This window comes from Mastigoproctus giganteus, chromosome 4 (genome assembly GCF_048544385.1).
Source record: "Mastigoproctus giganteus isolate SK-2022 chromosome 4, ASM4854438v1, whole genome shotgun sequence".
NCBI lineage: Eukaryota > Metazoa > Arthropoda > Arachnida > Uropygi > Thelyphonidae > Mastigoproctus > Mastigoproctus giganteus.
Genome location: NC_143578.1, coordinates 223,889,364 through 223,908,884, shown reverse-complemented (window position 1 = coordinate 223,908,884; position 19,521 = coordinate 223,889,364). Strand labels below are relative to the sequence as shown.

Genomic DNA, 19,521 nt, shown 5'->3' with positions numbered 1-19,521 from the left:
ATGCGGAAAGGTCAGGGAATGACCACTGCATATTCACGGAGCAATATGGCTTTAGTTGCTAATGCCCCTAAAAACCAAATAACAAACGAGATCTTGTCAATGATATACAGAAATTTTGCTAATAGCAACAAGGAGGTGATTATCCCTTTGTATAAGGAAATGGTCAGGTCACACCTTGAGTACTGTGTACAGGTCTGGAGACCTCATTTTAGGAAGGATGTAGAGTTGCTAGAATGGGTACAGAGAAGGGCAAGAAGATTGGTGACGGAACGAAGGGGTCCTCTTACCAAGAAAGGCTTAAGTTCTGCAAATTGCAGTGACTGGAGACTAGGCACCTGTGAGGTGATCTGTTTGAGGTGTTTACATAAGGCGTTTACATCTGTTTCAGGTGTTTACTTGAATGGTTTGAGCAGGCTCAATACTGATGGGATTCTTCTTCTTGCTCAGATTACAAACCTGAGGTGGGGCATAAATTCAAATTGAGGAAAGACAGTTGCAGAATAGGTGTGCGGAAGTTTTCCTTTAGCCAGCAGGTAGTTGATTGCTGGAACAAACTTCCATCTGTCGTGAAAGTTGAGAGCTTAAATTAATTGAAGGAAGAACTGGACACACTTTTAGAACGAATGGATGTGAGAAGTGGGGTTTTTTTTTTTTTTTTTTTTGGCTGATGCTGTATAGGCTTGCTTTCTTACATCAGCCAAAAAAAAAAAAAAAAAAGGAAAATCTCTACATATACAAGAAATCTGTATTCAACATTATTGAGATTTGAACAGTGCATCAAGCAACAAAGTGTGTAATTTATATTTATGATAAATGTATCAGCTGTACCCAAATTAATCTTAGTCTTAAAACAAAAGTTAAGTTTTAATTGGCAAAGTGTAACTTGAAGAAAAATTCTTGACGAGATGGGATTTTGTTGGGAGAAATCTCAAACCAGAAGAAAAGTTAATAGAATGAAATCATGTGATACTTAAGAATATCACTGTTGGCATTCATAGCGAGCGGTCTTGTTTTCATAGCACTCCTGGGACTAAAGTGCAATGAGAGCATAGTGATTAGAGAGGTTAGATAATTGCTTTTAATTAATTTCGTTAATATATTGTAAAGTTTATTTTGATATGTTTTTTTTTTCTGTAATAGTTTGTAAATTTAAATTTTTATAATATGATAAATATAATTTTTTTTAAAAGTTACTTTGTGATATTTAGTAAATTTAACAATGGTTGTGACAAGGTCCACCTTGAATGCTTTGTCAGAGGGTATCGTGATTCATACAGAAATAGCCAATGGTGTTTTCTGGGTGAATCATGATTTCATCATTTGCAGAACCTGTGGCATGTATTCCAAGGTCGACCTAGTGGATAATCATAGCTCACCTGGTGAGTCTTTTCTTTGTCATCGTTGTACAGGGTGTACTGATCTAAAGTTAAAATTTGGTGTACTGCTAGAAGAATTTGAGTCACTGAAAAGACAGGTGCTTGCCCCCGAGAATAATGTTACTGGGAGCTCATCAGGGACTCGAGACTCTAGTAACTTTCCAAGTTATACGCTCCCGATTCAGGCCCCAGAACAAAATAACCAAGTGCAAACTGCTCTGGTTCAAAAGGACTTAGTTCTATTAGGAGACTCCATTATCAGGGAAATGGGAAATATTTTTTGTAATATGGATAGGTTGACTAGAACCAGGGTATGTTTTCTGCAGTAATAATTAATGATGTCACCAACAGATTGTCAGATTTTAAGGGGAATAAAGAGAATATTATTATTCGTGATTAATGATATTAAGCACACATGATCTGACGATTTGTTACACAAATATAAGACCATGCTGAAGAAATTTCACGAGTTAGGTCAGAATGTCTGTGTCTGCAATTCTGCCTAGGCATGATAAGAGGGATTATTTGCTGAAAGCCATGTGGATTAACTCAAGACTAGAAGGACTCTGCAAGGCTTTGGGAAGTTTTTATCAGCTTGGCCCACACTTTTAGGTAGAAGGAATCTGTTTTGTAGAGAAAGGGATACATGTAAACAAATGTGGTGCAAGAGTTTTTGCCAGTATCATTGAGAATACCTTAAAGGTTCAGGGAAACTGCTAGTTTTTGGGGGGGGGGATAAAGGAAATATAGATACGCGTTTATCTAATGATATTGGTCACATTTGCATATACCTCGTTCTTGTTTGTTACTGCGACAGGTCACATTAGCAAGATGTTCTGAGGACAGAAACGTTTAAAATGAGCGGTAGCTAATGCCAGGGAAGCGAGTTTAAATAACTTTAAGGGGTGTGTCAGGGTAGTTAACTATACAAGAACACTAAATCTTAATTGTTTATACAGTACAGTAAACCCCCGTTATTTGCGGTTTCATGTATTCGCAGTCGCCGATTTAATATAAAATTAAACCTAAAAAAATGTGAATTTTAAAGTGCCGTGAACATTTTCCGCCATAAAAAAAAAACATAGGCATGGCTGAAATCATCTTTCCCGGTCAAAACAGCGCTCAGTGGGTGGGGGGGAAAGGAGTGACAAAATTGCGAGGTTGGATGTTTCTCGCTAATCTTTGTTCAGTACATGTTATGCACTTGTCATGGAAGGTTTCGTCTTTTGCTTTTAATTTATATGCTTATAAATTGAATAAATTTATATGCTTATAAATTGAATAAATTTATATGCTTATAAATTGAATAAATTTATATGCTTACAAAAGTGATAAATCTACCGTTTTGCAGTGTAGAACAGACTTTTTCGAGTGTGTTAACGGAAGAAAGTGACTTTATTGTGGACGTTCTTTCTAACCTGTACAAAAATATGGCTACGAATAACAAGGGAAATGTGAAAAGATCAAAGAAGGCGATGACATTAGCAAATAAAATTTAGTTATTAGACAATTTCTAATGGTGAAAGTGTCTCCTCAGTGGCAAAACATTATAAAATCAATGCGTCAACGGTACGATCAATCAAAAAATCGGAAGAAAAAATCCGCCATAGTGTCCGTGAAAACGCGCTAATTGCTTCAAAAATTTGCTCTGTAACTCGCGATGTTAAATTTAAAAAAAATGGAAGAGGCTTTAAATCTGTGGATAGAAGACCGAACTAAAAATAAAATTCTGTTAAGTTCACTCATCATTCGTGAAAAGGGAAAACTCCTTTATCAACACTTTTGCGAAATTGGTGATAACACTGGCCGGATAAGTTTTTTTTTTAGCTAGCAAAGGTGCTGGTTTGAAAGATTTGTTTGAAATTTCTAATAAATATTACATTTAATATTAAATTGTTTCTTATTTTCATTTCGATGCCATATGCTTGCATTTCACTATGTAATATTATGAAGGTACATATAATACATACATAGACAAAATTTTAGACTAGTTTTTCTTATATATTTCATACTTTGGAAAGGAACCCCTTTATTACTATGGGTGCCATAACTCAGTATTCGCGTTTTCGGTATTAGCGGCATTTCTCAGGAACGTAATCCCCGCGAATAGCGGTGGTTTACTGTAATGTCAGAAGCGTTATCAATAAAATGATTGAATTCGAACTGCTGTTTAGGACAAATAACGCTGACATAATAGGCTTACAGAAACATGGTGCCACCCGGAAATAGGGGCTGATGAGTTTCAGTATAGTATTTACAGTGTATTTAGGAAGGATAGGGCAGATAGAAGGAGTGATGGGGTCATGCTTCTTATCAAAAGCAGTCTGAGCACCACAAAAGCTTTCCCAGATTCAGACGTTTCGCATGCTGGGATAGAATCTGTGTGGTGTGAGATAGATGGAAGCAAAAGTATAAAGAGAGTGGGAGTAATCTATAGGCCAGGTGATTGTGAAGATTATGATGAGAGCCTCTACATGCAAATGGAATGGGCAAGTAAGCGTGAATGTCTTATTATGGGAGACTAATTTGTGTTTAATTGATTGGAGCAAATGGGAAGGAAACTCTACATGGGGGACAAAAATTTTAGATCAACTAGATGATTGTTATTTGTATCAACATGTCAGGGAAAGTATTAGGGAAACAATATTCTAGACCTGATCATCACACATGAACCAGATGACAGAATAGGGCTGACAGTACAGGAACCAATTGCTGTGTGATCATGGGGTTCTACAGTGGACGATGAAGAGAGCAGTAGTTGAAGGCAAAGGAAAGGGTCACGATTTTAGGAAAGGAAATTACAATGCCTTAAGGTGCTACATGGTCTCTATTAACTGGGTAGATAACTCACAGAGAGCGAATACAATTGAATTATGTTATACCTTTTACAGAAGCCTTGAATGTAGGTGGTAGATGACTTTCATCAACCGGTGAAATATCACCACTTTGCTTATTGGAGGCTTGAAGTGGTGAAACCCATGTTTAGTCTCTAGAGCAAAGTTTCCAGCATTCCCCCCCCCCCCCATGCTTCTCCTTCAACTCATGCACGGTACTAAGTACTATAGGTTTTGATACCTTTTGTGTTTGGGGTTTTCATAAAAAAAAAAAAAAATACTCCATGAGGAGGATTCCAAGTTGGATGAATAATGAAGTTGCCAGATTACTTGAGCAGAAAAAAGATGGCATGGAAAAGTTACAGAACAATAAAAAATCCTAGGGGCTCATATCTGATGAGTATGGGCTTGGCACACCCTGGGTCCTGAGCTGGATATCATCATTCTTCTCTTTCTTGGCGATTCCCTTCTACTTTTGACTCTTTCTCTCTCTCAGGGTAACTTAGGATATTTTTTTTTTTTTTTTTTTTTTTTTTGGCTTCCTTGCACCATATAGCTAATAATAATAATAAAAGTACAAAGCCTATAACAGCTACAAATTTATCTATAATAGTGCCACAGAAAAAGTTAGGCTGGTGGGGGAAGGGGCAGATTATGAGAAATTGCTGGCAAAGAGAGCAAAGAGTGGGGATAAGGAATTCTCATATATAAATTTGCATATATAAATGCTAAGAAGAGAAGGATAAATCAGATCAGACCCTTATGTAATGGACGTGGGATAGTATTAGATACCCCAGCTGATGTTGCAGATGAACTCAACAGTTACTTTGCATCAATATTTACAGAAGAAAACCCTTTATGTCAATGACAAATTATGGGAACGAAGTTGAAAAATATGTAATTAATGATATTGAAATTTCACATGATTATTTAATGAAAAAATTTTTGGACCTGCTGGCGAGTAAGGCTCCTGGGGTTGTGGCTTATATAGTAGACTCTCGATTTTCCGGGATAGATGATAAAATAAAAATCCCGGAAAATCGATTTCCCAGTTAATCCAAAAATGCAGTAAGTCCCCGACATACGTTCCAGGAATTCTTATGTAAATCGATTTTTACATAACTTGGAAATGACTAATAAAACATTGCTCCTATATCTGTGATATGCCAAAATTACATAAATGTCCTCAGAAGAATGAATAAAAAGTTATATATTTTTTATATTAGTTATATATATAGAAAATTAGTTATATTTTTAATTAGTTCAATTAAAAACTATTTGGGGACAGCAGTGAAGTGGTACATAAGAAAAGAAAACATTAAAGGAAGAAACTGTACAGTAAAAACTGTACAGTACAGTAATATGTATTTCGTAGCCCTGGTTATTATAGTTGACTTCATTGGTGCCGATCGCTTCACCGCTTCTCGTATTCTGTCTTTCTCCTTTATTATTGTGTTCACTGTTGACACTGACAAATCTAAATTCCATGCGATACTTGTTCATGTTTGACCATTTTCAAACATCCTTATTTTAATTTTCTGATCCAAATTGATCGCTTTCCTTTTTTTTTTTTTATGATAGATTTACTAGTAGTACCGCTGTCACTTATTCTCTTAGTCGGCACCATAATAATGGTCAAAATGAAATTTTCTGTAAAGAACTTCAGGGGGGTTAAGGCGAAAATTCACTATTATCACTCCACGCGAGCTCACATTTTACTAAAGCACATTTCTGGAGGTCACTGCCATAAAACAAAAACAATTTGCACTTTCCGGGTTATTAGGCTTTTCTGTTAGGGCATCTAATTATAAACGGATAGTAAACTCAATTGTATTGCATTTGCGATAATACCGATAGCTGGAATTCTGTGGGATTTTATGTTACGGTGAAATGTGTCTCCCTTCACTGAAATCTTCAGTCATATAAAAAAAAAAACCTTTAAGAATCTTCTCTTCATTTCTATTTTTAAGCTTATTACTCCATATTGTGGAATTTGTGTGTGCCATGATCGTCATTATTGATTGCTTATTATTATTCTGTTTTAAATTTTACAATCCTAAAAAAAAAGAAAAAAATTACCATAAATCAAGGACTTACTACTACCCAAAAATATAAATGGATTGTAAACTCGATTGTATTGCATTTGCGATAATGCCGATAGCTGGAATTCTGTGGGATTTTACGTTACGGTGAAAGGTGTCCCCCCCCCCCCCCCCTTCACTGAAATCTTCAGTTATATAAAAAAAAAAAAACCTTTAAGAATCTTCTCTTCATTCCTATTTTTAAGCTTATTACTCCATATCCCGCTTGTGGAATTTGTGCGTGCCGTGATCATCATTATTATTCTGTTTTTAAATTTTACAATCCTAAAAAAAAAAAGAGAAAAAATTTAACGTAAAGTCAAGGTCTTACTACCCAAAAATATTCAGCAACCTATGTAAAAATATGGCGATGGATAAAAAAGCTTACCATGCACTACTCGCGTGTCCAATACGATGCTTCCCTTTATTTTTTTCGATGTCGATTTTAAATCTAATAGCTTCCCTTTATTTTTTACAGTTTCGTGCATAGTTTGGTCACCACCAACGTCTAACAGTTCCTTAGAGATTTAACGGATGCATCATTTTCAAACTTGAATAATTTCAAGTTTTTATTTAATTGATTGTGTTTTACCCATCATTTTCACGATTTCTAAAGAAAAAATTTTTTTTCATTATCTCCAACATTTATTAAATAATGAAACAAAATTTCTCTCTTTGCGGTGCGACGAAACACAACAATCGAAATGACGCACTAAAACAAACTAAACATTTGGTTTTTTTTTTTAGCGTCGGGTGTGAAGACAGTGGGGGATTGCAAGATAATAATCTCCCGATGACGACTTTATAAAGCCCTGCTTGTCGCTTATTTATGACTTGCAAAGCATTTGTTTATACCTATTTTAGTTATTACTTGAATTTTATGATTTCTGGTTGTTTTTTTCTTTTGGAGTCTTGAAGTCTCCCGGTTAAACCGATCCCAGTAAATCGAGAGTCTGCTGAACCTTATAATTTTAAGGGAGGCGGCAAGTGAGTGCATTGAACCATTAAGGCTAATTATGAAAGCATCACTGAGCTCAGGAGAGATTCTTGGATTGGAAAAGTGCCAACGTATTATCAATACATAAAGGTGGTTCTAAGAGTGTAGTGGGAAATTACCAACCGGTTAGTCTAACTTCAGTAACAGGGGAAAAGCATGGAGGCAATGATCAAGGGTGGAATTCTGAAGGATACGCAGCATGGTTTTGTAAAGGGAAAATCATGTTTAACAAATCTTGTTAGCTATTTTGACAAGGTAACCCATGGGCTGCATTTAGGGAATAATTTCGACTTTGTTTAATTTAGATTTCAGCAAAGCATTTGACTCAGTCCCACACAACCGGTTACTTTATAAGCTGGAACAGGTTGGAATCACAGGTAAAATCCATAGGTGGATTGCAGGATGGCTTCAGAGAAGGAGGCAGAGGGTTGTGATAAATGGTTATTCCTCAGATTGGGTTGATGTAAGAAGTGGGGTTCCCCCAAGGATCAATATTAGGACCACTGTTATTTTTGATTTTCATAAATAACATCTGTGAAGGGATAGAGGGCATGATGTCTAAATTTGCAGATGATGTAAAGATTGATAGAGTAGTTAATGATCACCGCCAAGTAGAGCTTTTTCAGAGTGACATAGATAATTTCAGGAATGGTCAGAAAAGTGGCAGCTATGCTTTAATTGAGCAGAAAACAAGTTCTTACACCTGGGGAACAGCAATCCTAAAATAATTTATACACTTGGTGGAGTTGGAATAAAGTCAGTAGTGGAAGAAAGGGACTTGGGAGTTACGATGTGGTCAGACATTAAGTTCTCCGAGCATTGGAGACAGGTTGCAAAGAAGGCTCGTGGTGTCCTATCGATGATTCATCAAACATTTTCTAGTAGAGGTAAGGATGTCATAATTCCATTATATGAGGTTGTTGATAGACCACACTTGGAATACTGTGTTCAAGTGTGGAGACTGCACCTAAAAAAAGACATTGAGCTTCTTGAAAGGTCATTGTCCAAATTGTCCAAAGACGGGTAACTCGCCAGTGAGATCGGCAAAAGGGCACCATGTGAGGACAGACTTCAAATATGTGGGTTGCAAAACTTAGACACTAGGCACCTTAGAGGAGACTTGATTGAGATGTTTAAGGCTCTGAGAAGCAAAAGTAAAATGAACGAAGACGAAATTTTCATGGTTGAAATGATTCTAGAGCTAGGGGCCATAAATTCAAGTTACGGAGGGGGAGAAGTTTAGACTGGATTGCAGGAAGTTTTATTTTAACCAGCAAGTTATAAATTACAGTTTGTCCCCAACTTATGTACGCCCAAGTTATGTAACTTCGGACTTACATAAATTTTTTTGGTAAAATCATAAAGATACTTTCTGTATAATTTTTAAGAGTGAAGTCAAATGAAGGAACAATAAGTTTTTATTTTTGTTCCCATACAAATTATGTTGGATAGTAACCTGCGCCGTAACTAGAATCTAGGTAAATAACTAGAGTTAACATTTCATTTTCTGCTTTAAAAAGTCTGAATAAATATTCGACAACATGTGTTTAAGACAGGTGAACTACGTTGAAGCACTTCGGAGAAACCCCCACAACGTTTAAGCCACGTGGACTGTGTCCCTTCAGCTATTTCTTCGGAGAATTGTACTCAGATGAGCTGATGTCTTGTGTTACCAAAGAAATTGTAAACTTTGCCCAGGAGTTGCAGCTGGTCCTGGAGAACGAAGATGTAGACAAGCTTGTGGATGAAAGAGGTGAAGATTTAACAACAGAAAACCTAACCCAGTTGAATGTGCAAATAGTTGAGGAGCATGGGAGAGCCAAATCCATTGGAGCAACCCAAGAAGCAGTTCAAATTATAGGAAATGGCAGAAGCGTTTCATAAAATTCAGGAAGGTCTCTGTGTTTAATGGAATGGATGAAAACACCAATGTTTCATGAAAATAGAAATAAAAGTTCAAGATTGCTTATTGGCTTATTGCGAAATTTATGTAGAGGTTAAAAAAAAAACCATATGAAATAGATGAAGGTCGAAGAGTTCATATCACATTCTACCCTCCTGACCTAGACTCAGCCTACAACACCCTGTGATTAATGTCTTATCAATGCTTCAGGTTTGTTTTAAGTTACCTTCAGTTCATCACACCTGAAGTGTATAGACTAATTCATTGTGTGCTTTAGACCAATTTTCTTAAATATATACACTTTGGTTTTGATTCCTTTAGTAACCCTTATAAAGCCTACACAGTACAAAATACATATCAGTTTTTACAGTACAATAACATGTTTTTTCTTCCTTTTCTGTTTTTTTTTTTTTTTTTCCTTATGTGCCACTCCGGTTAATTCACTGCTGACCCCAGATAAAGTTTTTAATTGTTATGGTATATGACTATTTTTCTTCATTCTTTTGAGGATATTATGTGGTTTCTGTAATTTTGACATATCAGGGATATAGTAGCAATATTTTATTAGTCATTCCCGAGTTACGTAAAAATTGACTTACGTAAGAAGTTCTGGAATGTATCTCTTATGTATGTCAGGGACAGACTGTACTGGAGTAAGTTACCTGCATGGATGATTGAGGCTGACAGTTTGAGGAAATTTAAAGGTCAGCTGGATAGTTACCTATGGGAGGAAGGAAATGCATTGATTGTCTGTTTTGTGCTTTATTTATTTATTTTTATTATTATTTTATTTATTTATTTATTATTATTATTATTTTTTGGCTGGTGAAGCATAAGCCTTAGGCTTCCTTGCACTATATGACCATTACTAATATTTACAGGAAGGGAAACAGATAAGAATAAAATATTTTTAATACTTAAACCTTAAACCAATTAAGGTTTGTTTTATAAAGCTCATAATTAAAATGTTATCTGTTTTTTAATTCCAAACATTTTATTATCTTTATTTAAAGATAAGAAATAAAAGTTCAAGTACAGGCTTTTACCAAACCAACAAAAAAAATAAAATAAAATAATAAAGTGTATTGCATCCATTACTGTTTCCATTTGCTGATTCTCCAACCATTCCAATCAGAGTTGAAGTAATGCCTATGGCCAACATACATTTCCTTGCCAGAATTAAAACAATTCCCTTTAGCCTTGACTACAGTTATCACTTTAGTTATTATTTATCTCAAAAGTGTTGATATAAATCTACATTAACATCTGTATGCATCTCATACAAATTCAGATGTAAGTCATGACAGGAAGCACCTCATAGAAATATGAGGTATGCACAGTTCTCCATTTCATCAACTTTTTCAAAAACAGAATGGAATTCATCCATGTTTGTTTCACTTTGTGCCTTTAGAGCAATCATGATACTAAAGTGGATATATGCTTCACTAAGACCTCACTAATTACAAGGGCACGAGTGTCTATTTCTATCCTATATATATATATATATATATATAGGATAGAAATAGACACTCCTGCCCTTGTAATTACACTAATAGCCCAGAATGTGGAAAAATTTTAGTTGTAGGAAAGTACAGTATGTGATTGAAGAATATAAAGCTGGTGCTCGTGTTATGCGGGAGCACGAATTCCCATTTGTTAGTAACAGCCCTGAACATGGAAGACATATGTATCTGTAAGTAGTTTTACATAATGCCAATAGTATTATAATTATAATTAATCTTCTGCTTAACACTGTTGTCTTATTCTTAACTTTGTAGGTAACTGCTGATATATACAGCCATATCCATATATACAGCCTATAACGTTTCAATAATTCCTGTACATATACCATTGTGACCAAAAAACTTAATTCAGTTTAATTTTAAATTAAATGAATTTTTTGTGGGTTTATTTAGATATGTACAGGTAACTGTACATATCTACATAACTGTACCTATCTAGATACCATAGTTACCTGTACTTATCTAAATAAATCCAAATAATCACTTGTTGTGGAAAAGTTTCTTGGGAATTAAAAATTGTTCCCCCATAAATGAAATGAATGCTATTTCAGTTTATTCTGGTCAAATAACACATGGATTGAAAATCACAACAGGAATACTGATTCACTTGCAGATAACTTCAGGACAACTGATAAGCCAAACAATCAACAATTAACTTTAAGAACAGTTGCTTGCCCAGGAGTGGATGAATTTTTCCAAATTGTGCATCCATGTATAGTGATATTAGATATGTAAATGATTCAGATTTACCTGTCATCTTACTTATTGACAATTGTACTTGTCACTGTACAAAAAAAAAAAAAAAAAGCTATAACTCAGAAGAGAAGCATTTCTGAACCTATGTCTGTGTGGACTTTTTTTTCACACAGACGCTCCCAAAGTTTTGAGATCTTTCAAAAATGCCCTGTATGTGTATTTTATTGATGCAGAACAGCGAGCATTCCTAAATAAGAATTTAATGATAAAATTTGAAACTTCTTTCAGAATCATTTAGCCGTCACTTTGTAAGAGAAATAAAATTATTCAAAAGGGAAAATTAAATGCAACTGAAAATATTAAGGTATGAAGAACAAAGTGGCAATGCAATACAGGAACATTACTCAACAGAAAATTTCATTTTTGAAAAAACGGTAAAATTTTAAGGGGGGGGGATATTAGCATTAGTTGAGGCATATGATGCAAGAAAGCAAGCTTATACAGCATCAGCCAAAACAAAAAAAAAAAAAAAAAAAAAACTACAAACCACTCCTTCCCAATTCATCCATCCAGTCACTCCAAATATTTGTCTAGTAGAGCCTTTAATTTATTTAAGCTATCAAATTCCGCAACAAAGGAAGAAAGTCTGTTCCAGCAATCAACTACCTGCTTTCTAAAGACAAATTTCTGCACGTCTATTATACAACTGTCTTTCCTCAATTTGAATCTATGCCCCCTCAAGTTCGTAATCTGAGCAAGCGAAAGAATCCCATCAGCATTGAGCCTGCTCAAACCATTCAAGGCCTTATACACCTCAATCAGATCACCTTGCAGGTGCCTGGTCTCCAGATGCTGCAGTCTGCAGAACTTAAGCATTATTGGTAAGAGGACCCCTTTGTTCCCCTCACTAATCTTGTTGCCCTTTTCTATATTCGTTCTACCAACTCTACACTTTTCCTAAAATGAGGCCTCCTGACCTGTATGCAGTATTCAAGGTATGGCCTGACCATTGCCGTATGCAAAGGGATAATCGCCTCCTTGTTGCTATTAGCAAAATTCCTGTATATCATTGACAATACCCCATGACCTGCTCTGACAGCCTGTCTGCACTGCCCAGAAAACTTCATATCTGATTGCACAATTACCCCCAGGCCTTTTCATTCTACACCACCCTAAGTGTAGTAACACACAGTTGATATGTTACTCTGGGGTTACTCTACCCATATGCAGTACTTTACATTTGTCAGTATTAAACGTTGGTTGCCACTTCTCAGTCCATCTGCTCAACTTTTCTAGATCCTGTTGCAGTAGTGTACTGTCATTAGTGTCATTAACCCTGCCAACCTTTGTATTGTCTGCAAATTTGAACATTAAGCCTGATATACCTTCATCAGTATCATTGATAAATACAGAAAACAACAATGGATGACAGTGGTTCCATCTATTCCAATTCTTTGTGTCTTGATCTAATGGATTTTATTACGCTTTGAGTTATTCCTGCTATGAAAGTTGTTTTTATTTTCTCTGCATTCTTTCTAATTCTCGGCTTTGCCTCATTTAGGTCTGTAGCACGTGCAATATCACATGTTCTTTCATTTCGCTCAGTGTTTCACAATTTCATATTTTTTCCTCTAACAGAGGTGGACTGGCCATAAGCCTTACCAGGGAAACCCGGTGGGCCGGAGGCCAAAAGTGTGATTTTGGCCATAAACGGTAGTATGAGACCGCTACAAATTTTCCCGAGTAAGAATTTTTGACACAATTCACCTCTGTCTATCGGTATTGCTTTTCTTTTTCTCTCTGAATCTGTATTATCTTCACCAGAATGCTTCCTTTTCATACCTTTTAAGTATTTTACTCATTTTTAGGGAATAAAGCCAATTACAAAATGAGAAGGCACGCTTGATACACATAAACAAAGCTGCGCAACTGAATAAACAACACCGTAAAAGCAGAGGCACATTAACACCTCACTAGCTCACATTTTACTAAAGCACATTTCTGGAGATCACTACCATAAAACAATAAAAACAATTTCCAGTTGCGTTTCTGATAGTGGAATCTGTTATAAACTGGTAGTAAACTCAATCTGGAATTGTGTGGGTTTTTACGTTATTATGGTGAAATGTGTTTCCCCTTCACTGATATAAAAAACATAAATACATTTTCAGAATCTTCTCTTCATTGCTATCGTGTTGCATTCAGTTGGGGTGATTCCACGTTCAACTGCTATTTTTTGTAAACACAAAGGCGAATCGTGCATAAGCGAATTCGGTTCGTATTATATGCAATATCGTTCTACTATTTATAAATCGTGTATGATCGAATTCATGTAGTGTAAATGCGTGTTATATGAGGACTGACTGTATATGATATCAAAATTATTATTTTTTGCATCCAGTTCCTTTGTGACCTCATTGTAGTATCCAGTCAAATTGGTCAGACGAGACTTCCCCTTAATAAATCCATGCTGTCTGAACTATAACTGCAGGCTTGTCTAGATGATCCTGTAGTGCTGCTTTAACCAGTACCTCCATTAATTTCCTGATGTCCTGTCACATAATAGCCTTAGATGCTAATGTGTCAATATAATCAAATCAAACCATTAATATCCCCAGAAAATTAAACCAACAAGTCTATAATTACTTGTGTCGCCCTTTGATCCCCCTTTGTGAATTGGCAATACATTTGCACATCTCCAGTCCGTGGAGACTTCCCTAAGTACAAGGATGCTCTCATAATTATGGTTAAAGGTTTGCTTACTACCTTTTCCACCTCCTTTAATATAACTGGATAGATCCCATCCAACCCGGGTGCCTTTCTTATGTTTAACTTCAACAGTTTCTCCTCCACTCAGGTCCCAGTTATTACAAAATCATTTAGCTCCCCCAGAGTTTTATAAACTTTTGGCATTCCCCTCCCTGAATAACTCCTGATGTGTGAATGTAGATGCAAAATACTCATTCAGTTTGTCAGCTACCTGAGCAGGGTCCTCAGCAGTCGTACCATCAGCATCAATTGGACCAATCTGGTTCACCCCTTCCTTCTTACTTGATTACTCACCAGCTTATATCTACCATAGGCTTCTGTGTCACCTGATGATTTATATGCATCCCATGCATTTTTCTTCTCTGCCATGAGTCTCATTGGTTTATCTGACATCCATTTAGCCTTGAATGGGGATACATTTGCATATCTTCAGTCCATGGGGACCTCCCCTTAATCTAAGGATACTCTCATAATTATGGCTAAGGGTTTGCTTACTTCCATCACTGCCTCTTTCAATATAACTGGATAGATTCTGTCCACCCCAGGTGCCTTTTTTATGTTTAACTTCAACAGTTTCTCATCCACTTTGCCCGTTATTACAAAATCATTTAGCTCCCTCTTAGAGTTTAGTAAACTTCTGTCCTCCCTTTCCTTACAGAATTCCTCGTGTGAATCTAAATGCAAAATACTCATTCAGTTTGTCAGCTTTCTGAGCAGGATCATCAACAGGCAAACCATTCATATCAAGTGGACTAATCTGATTCATCTCCTTCCTTCTAGTGTTTACATAAGTAAAGAATTATGTTGTTTTTCTTTGCATCCGTTGCCAAAGGCCTTTCATAATCAGCCTTCGCTTGCATAACCTCCTTATAAATCTCATTAAATTTATAGTTATTAATGTTTAAGACATGAATTCAAGCTTGTTTAAAAAATTACATTATTTATATTCTGTTTTATTTGAACTTGGTAGTTAATTTTGTTTTGAATATAAATATTTTCATAAAATTATCTTTTTATTAATACCAAGTTTTAAGTTTTCTGGATTGTGACTAAATTTGCTTGTTTTTATGAACTATGACTTTAAAATTTAATATGTTATTCTATAATTAAATCCTATTTTTTATTTTGTGCAGTTTCACCAGAAATAATCTATTCACACCTAGAATCATGAAACGTTAATCCTTGTGTGATATTTGTCATCTTAGTTCGTGATTTTTTTTTTTTTTTTTTTTAATTTTAACTAGCAATCTGTGTCTATAGATGTAAACAGGTTTGTGCCCTACACATTTATACATGTGGTGTAATTTGTGCTGATACATGTATTAGATGTAGTGTGAGAAGTAGTCATTTGTAGATTCAGAATACTGTAGTGGAGGAAATTTTGATAAGTGGTTCAAGGTCATTTCCTAGCTATTCTGCAGCACATTCCCATTACAGTTTTATCCCCTTCTCATCAACAAACCATTGTTTCTGATAGACACATTGCTTATGTAAGCAGTCAGTATCACAAATTATGTGAGTGAAAGGTATGAGAGAGTGACAGAGACAGCTAACAAGTGAACTTCAGATGCCTATAAATTTCTCTTCACTGTAATTAGAAGTAGTGGTATATTTTTGAGCTCCTCGTACACACTCCCGGTATCTCTGGAAAATTAATGTGCCCATGATAATACATTCATATCAGTTTACCCACCTTTCTAGGATTAAGAATAAGAATACCATGAACAAAGTACTTAAGAATATTCAAATGAATGCCCCAATAAGGGGCAAATTGCAATCACCCATAAGAAGACATTCACACTGGTTTGTCATGTTCTGGTCTGTAGCACTTCCCCATTTTCATCCCCCCCCTCCACTGCCAACTATCTTTCATCACACTGATTCTGTGCTGGTATAGATAATTTTCCCTCTCTCCCTACCCCACTTGCTTATCTTTCCTAAATACATTATATGTACGATGGTGAAACAACAGTTGGTTGGATAGGTGCCTATGTGATAAGAGGGTCGCATAGGTTAGTTTATTTTGTATTTATTTGTTTATTTTTTTCCTGGTGCAATAAAAGTGCTGGGCTCCTTTTTACCATATGGCTAATATTGGTATATCATCTCCATTCAACTGAATCCAACTCAAGTAACTAAAGGAACCAAAAAAAAAAAAAAAAACAAATCCATTAAACAAGACAAACAACTGACTGCATTTCAAGAAGACAAAAATTAGAAATAATAACCACCAAACTCCATAAATTGTAATCCAAACATTATGTAAAAAAACCATAAAATTCATGGAACTCAAAAAAACCATTAGTACTGTAATTGTATTAGAGATGGTGCTATGTTAGTGACAGATTTTATGCCAAAAAATTGAATTCTTTAAAAACTAAGATGAAAACACACAAAGTTTTTCCTCAAACTTTATATCCAACTAAATATACATTGTACAAAGCCTGTTTTGAGATCCGCTAACAGATTCAAAGACAGGAATAGCAAATAAACCACACTATAAATTAAAAATTGCAGATAGTTTCTGATGTTTTAAATTCTAAGTTTTTTGAATTTCATGAATTTTATGATTTATTTATGTAATGTTTGGATTATAATTTATAGTTTTTCCGTTTTAATTAATGGAGTTTGGTTTGTTATTTAAAAAAAATACTGTCTCGTATTGTATATGTATGTACAGTATACATTAAATAGATAAATACAGTGGATTGCTTGTTGTGATCACTTCAGGACTTGGGTAAACCGATAACTGAAGAAATGATGCAAACTGTTCAGCGTTGTTTATTGATGCAGAGCAGAAATGTGGACATAAAAAGGTGTATGTGGAGAGAAAGAAAACATTTAAATCAAACAATATAAAGCACTACTTTAATTTGACAGTTCACTGTTTCTTTGAGAGTCAGTCAAAGAACCATGCTGTTATTTTCTTTGAGAAAGTCACTCAAAGAAATATTGACATTTTCATAAAAATGAAACTGCATGATATTTCTGGAACTGCATACTTCAGTTCTACTGTAGAATCATTTCTACTGTACATACATAAACTTCAATAAGGCAGAAAAGCAATAACAATATATACTATGAATATAAATGTGTGTGTATATATATGTGTGTGTATATATATATATATATATATATATATATATATATATATATATATATACATATATATACACACACACACACATTTATATTCAAAAAAATAAACATTTTTTGAATATAAATGTCCGATCAGATGTGTAACAATACATCTGATTGTGACTATATAAAAGTGATAGCATTACATGATTGATAATACTATGTTATTGCAATAAGCAGTGTGCACTGAATTGAAAGCATTTCATTCCCATTTGTTTTACTTTAAGATTGTGCTTTAAGTGCATTAATTGGAAGATTTTTGTATACCCGAAATTGGCTGCTTGCTCACTGTCATTGATGTTTAAAAATATCAGAATGCAAAATACTGACTACAAGAATATTTTTCAAAGCTTGAGTGGAATTGTATTCATATCTCATTAGTCATTGCATGAAATTTCTTGTACCGTAGTTGATTTTCTGTAAACCGAGCTGTTCTTTTGTAGAATATAAAATTGAAATAAGAGAACCCAATTGTAGAAGGGGAGGGCCCTTTGTACAGGGATCCTCCATTTATTCATCTAGCTATTTGCTAATTTCATTCACTATTAGTGTCTTATTCCAACAATTAAAAAAAATAGACTGCAGTAAATATATGGTATCTCTGTCTAAATAATCTCAGACTGAAAATGATAAAACGTATGAAAACAGAAAATACTGCATCATCATTTAGAGATTATTAACTCACTCACATTCAGAGAAATAACAAGAAATGGGTATGTCAGATGTCATTTTTTTTGTAAAAAATGAGTTTTAGAGAAAAAAAAAATTTTTTATGCAAGAATTCGAAAGATTTTTAAAGTACTGTATATTCATTTAGTTTTTCTAGGCACATGTTGTTGTTAATACATGTATTTTATTTATTATTCTGATATTACAGTAAAATTATTCTAATATGTAATCTCCATTTTTTTCCCCTCCCAGCCCTAAACATAGAAATAAATCTGTAGCAGCAAAACATCATTTGGTCCTTAAGTCACCATCTAGGATCCCCAGTAAAGATGTTCTCCTTCCTATAAGTCATCAAAATGTAGTCAAAATGCCACGGTTGGCACATGTATGGTCTTCTGCATCAGCTCCCTTTACTCCTAGCCCATGGCGTAATCGAAAAGATCACACATATTTGACACACAGTAACCATATATTTGGTGAACGTGCAGTAAATACGATGAATGATTTTAATACCTTATGCAAACAAGACAATTCTTTAGGACGGGAACTTTCTACAAATTGCCATTGGCTTGAGTCACAAAGGCATTTGCTTTGCACTACTAAAAGAAATTACCTACCTAAAAAAAATAAAGAAAAGTTTATTGGTTTACAAGAAAAAGAAGTAAACCTTAAGAATACACGAACTGCTTCTCAAATGGCTCCTCAGTTGAGCGAACGAACTTGTTCACAGCAAGCTAGAATGGATGATATAACTGTAGATGAATTGGCAGGTTACTTTGATAATTTAGTGTATATTCCCCGTAAAATGTCTCACATGGCAGAAATGATGTATACATAAGTTTGGTCTTACTAGCTGAATTATGTTCTGTCAGGAGAATGGGGAAACATTTATGAAACTTAGTTTGCTGTGAAATAACCTTGCTACATCCTGTTGGTTATTTAGGCTATTAATGAGTATCATGTGCTTCTAGTGCTATGGATTGAAATGTTTATTTTGTCTTTCCTAGTATGTGCCACATAGACGTGAGTGAAAAGGTTTGCATGAAAGAGAATGAGTAATTTTTTTATTGTAATATTAAATTTAAACTGGTTTGTTTTCACTGAAAACAGCATTGATTTGCACTCTTTTAAGAACAAATCTAAATTGATGGATTTAGAGTAATTAATATCCTTTCTATCATTACATACCTACAGATGATCATTGGACTAGCTTCTTATTCTTATGTATAACTTACAGTATTGTGCTGGAATCTTGTTCATAGTATTTAGATTTTTCTTTACTTTGTTGCCACAGCATATTTGTAAAAGTTTACAAATAAAATTACTAAAATACTTGTATTTGTGTAAAGTCATTAGCTGCTTGTTTAATAAATTATACAAAATAAATTATACAAATTTTTTGTGTTGTTATGAACTTATCTCAAAACTTTTTACATAAAAACATGAAAATGTTTCTCATTTTTCAAGACGCCAGGCATTTGATTAGATTGTGCACCTTTGTGTGTGTGGGGAGGGTACATAATAAATAAAAGAAA

General features: G+C 34.7%; 1 protein-coding gene across 1 annotated transcript in view; it reads left to right on the top strand.

The window, feature by feature from the left end:
- LOC150087436 (uncharacterized) overlaps window positions 1-19,255 on the top strand; it is a 44,631-nt gene extending 25,376 nt beyond the window's left edge. The window contains exon 3 of the mRNA XM_090372069.1: window positions 18,239-19,255. Coding sequence (XP_090228195.1) covers window positions 18,239-18,824 — 586 coding nt within the window. The 3' untranslated portion in view covers window positions 18,825-19,255. The remainder of the gene's footprint in view (window positions 1-18,238) is intronic.
- Window positions 19,256-19,521: the final 266 nt, after the last annotated feature.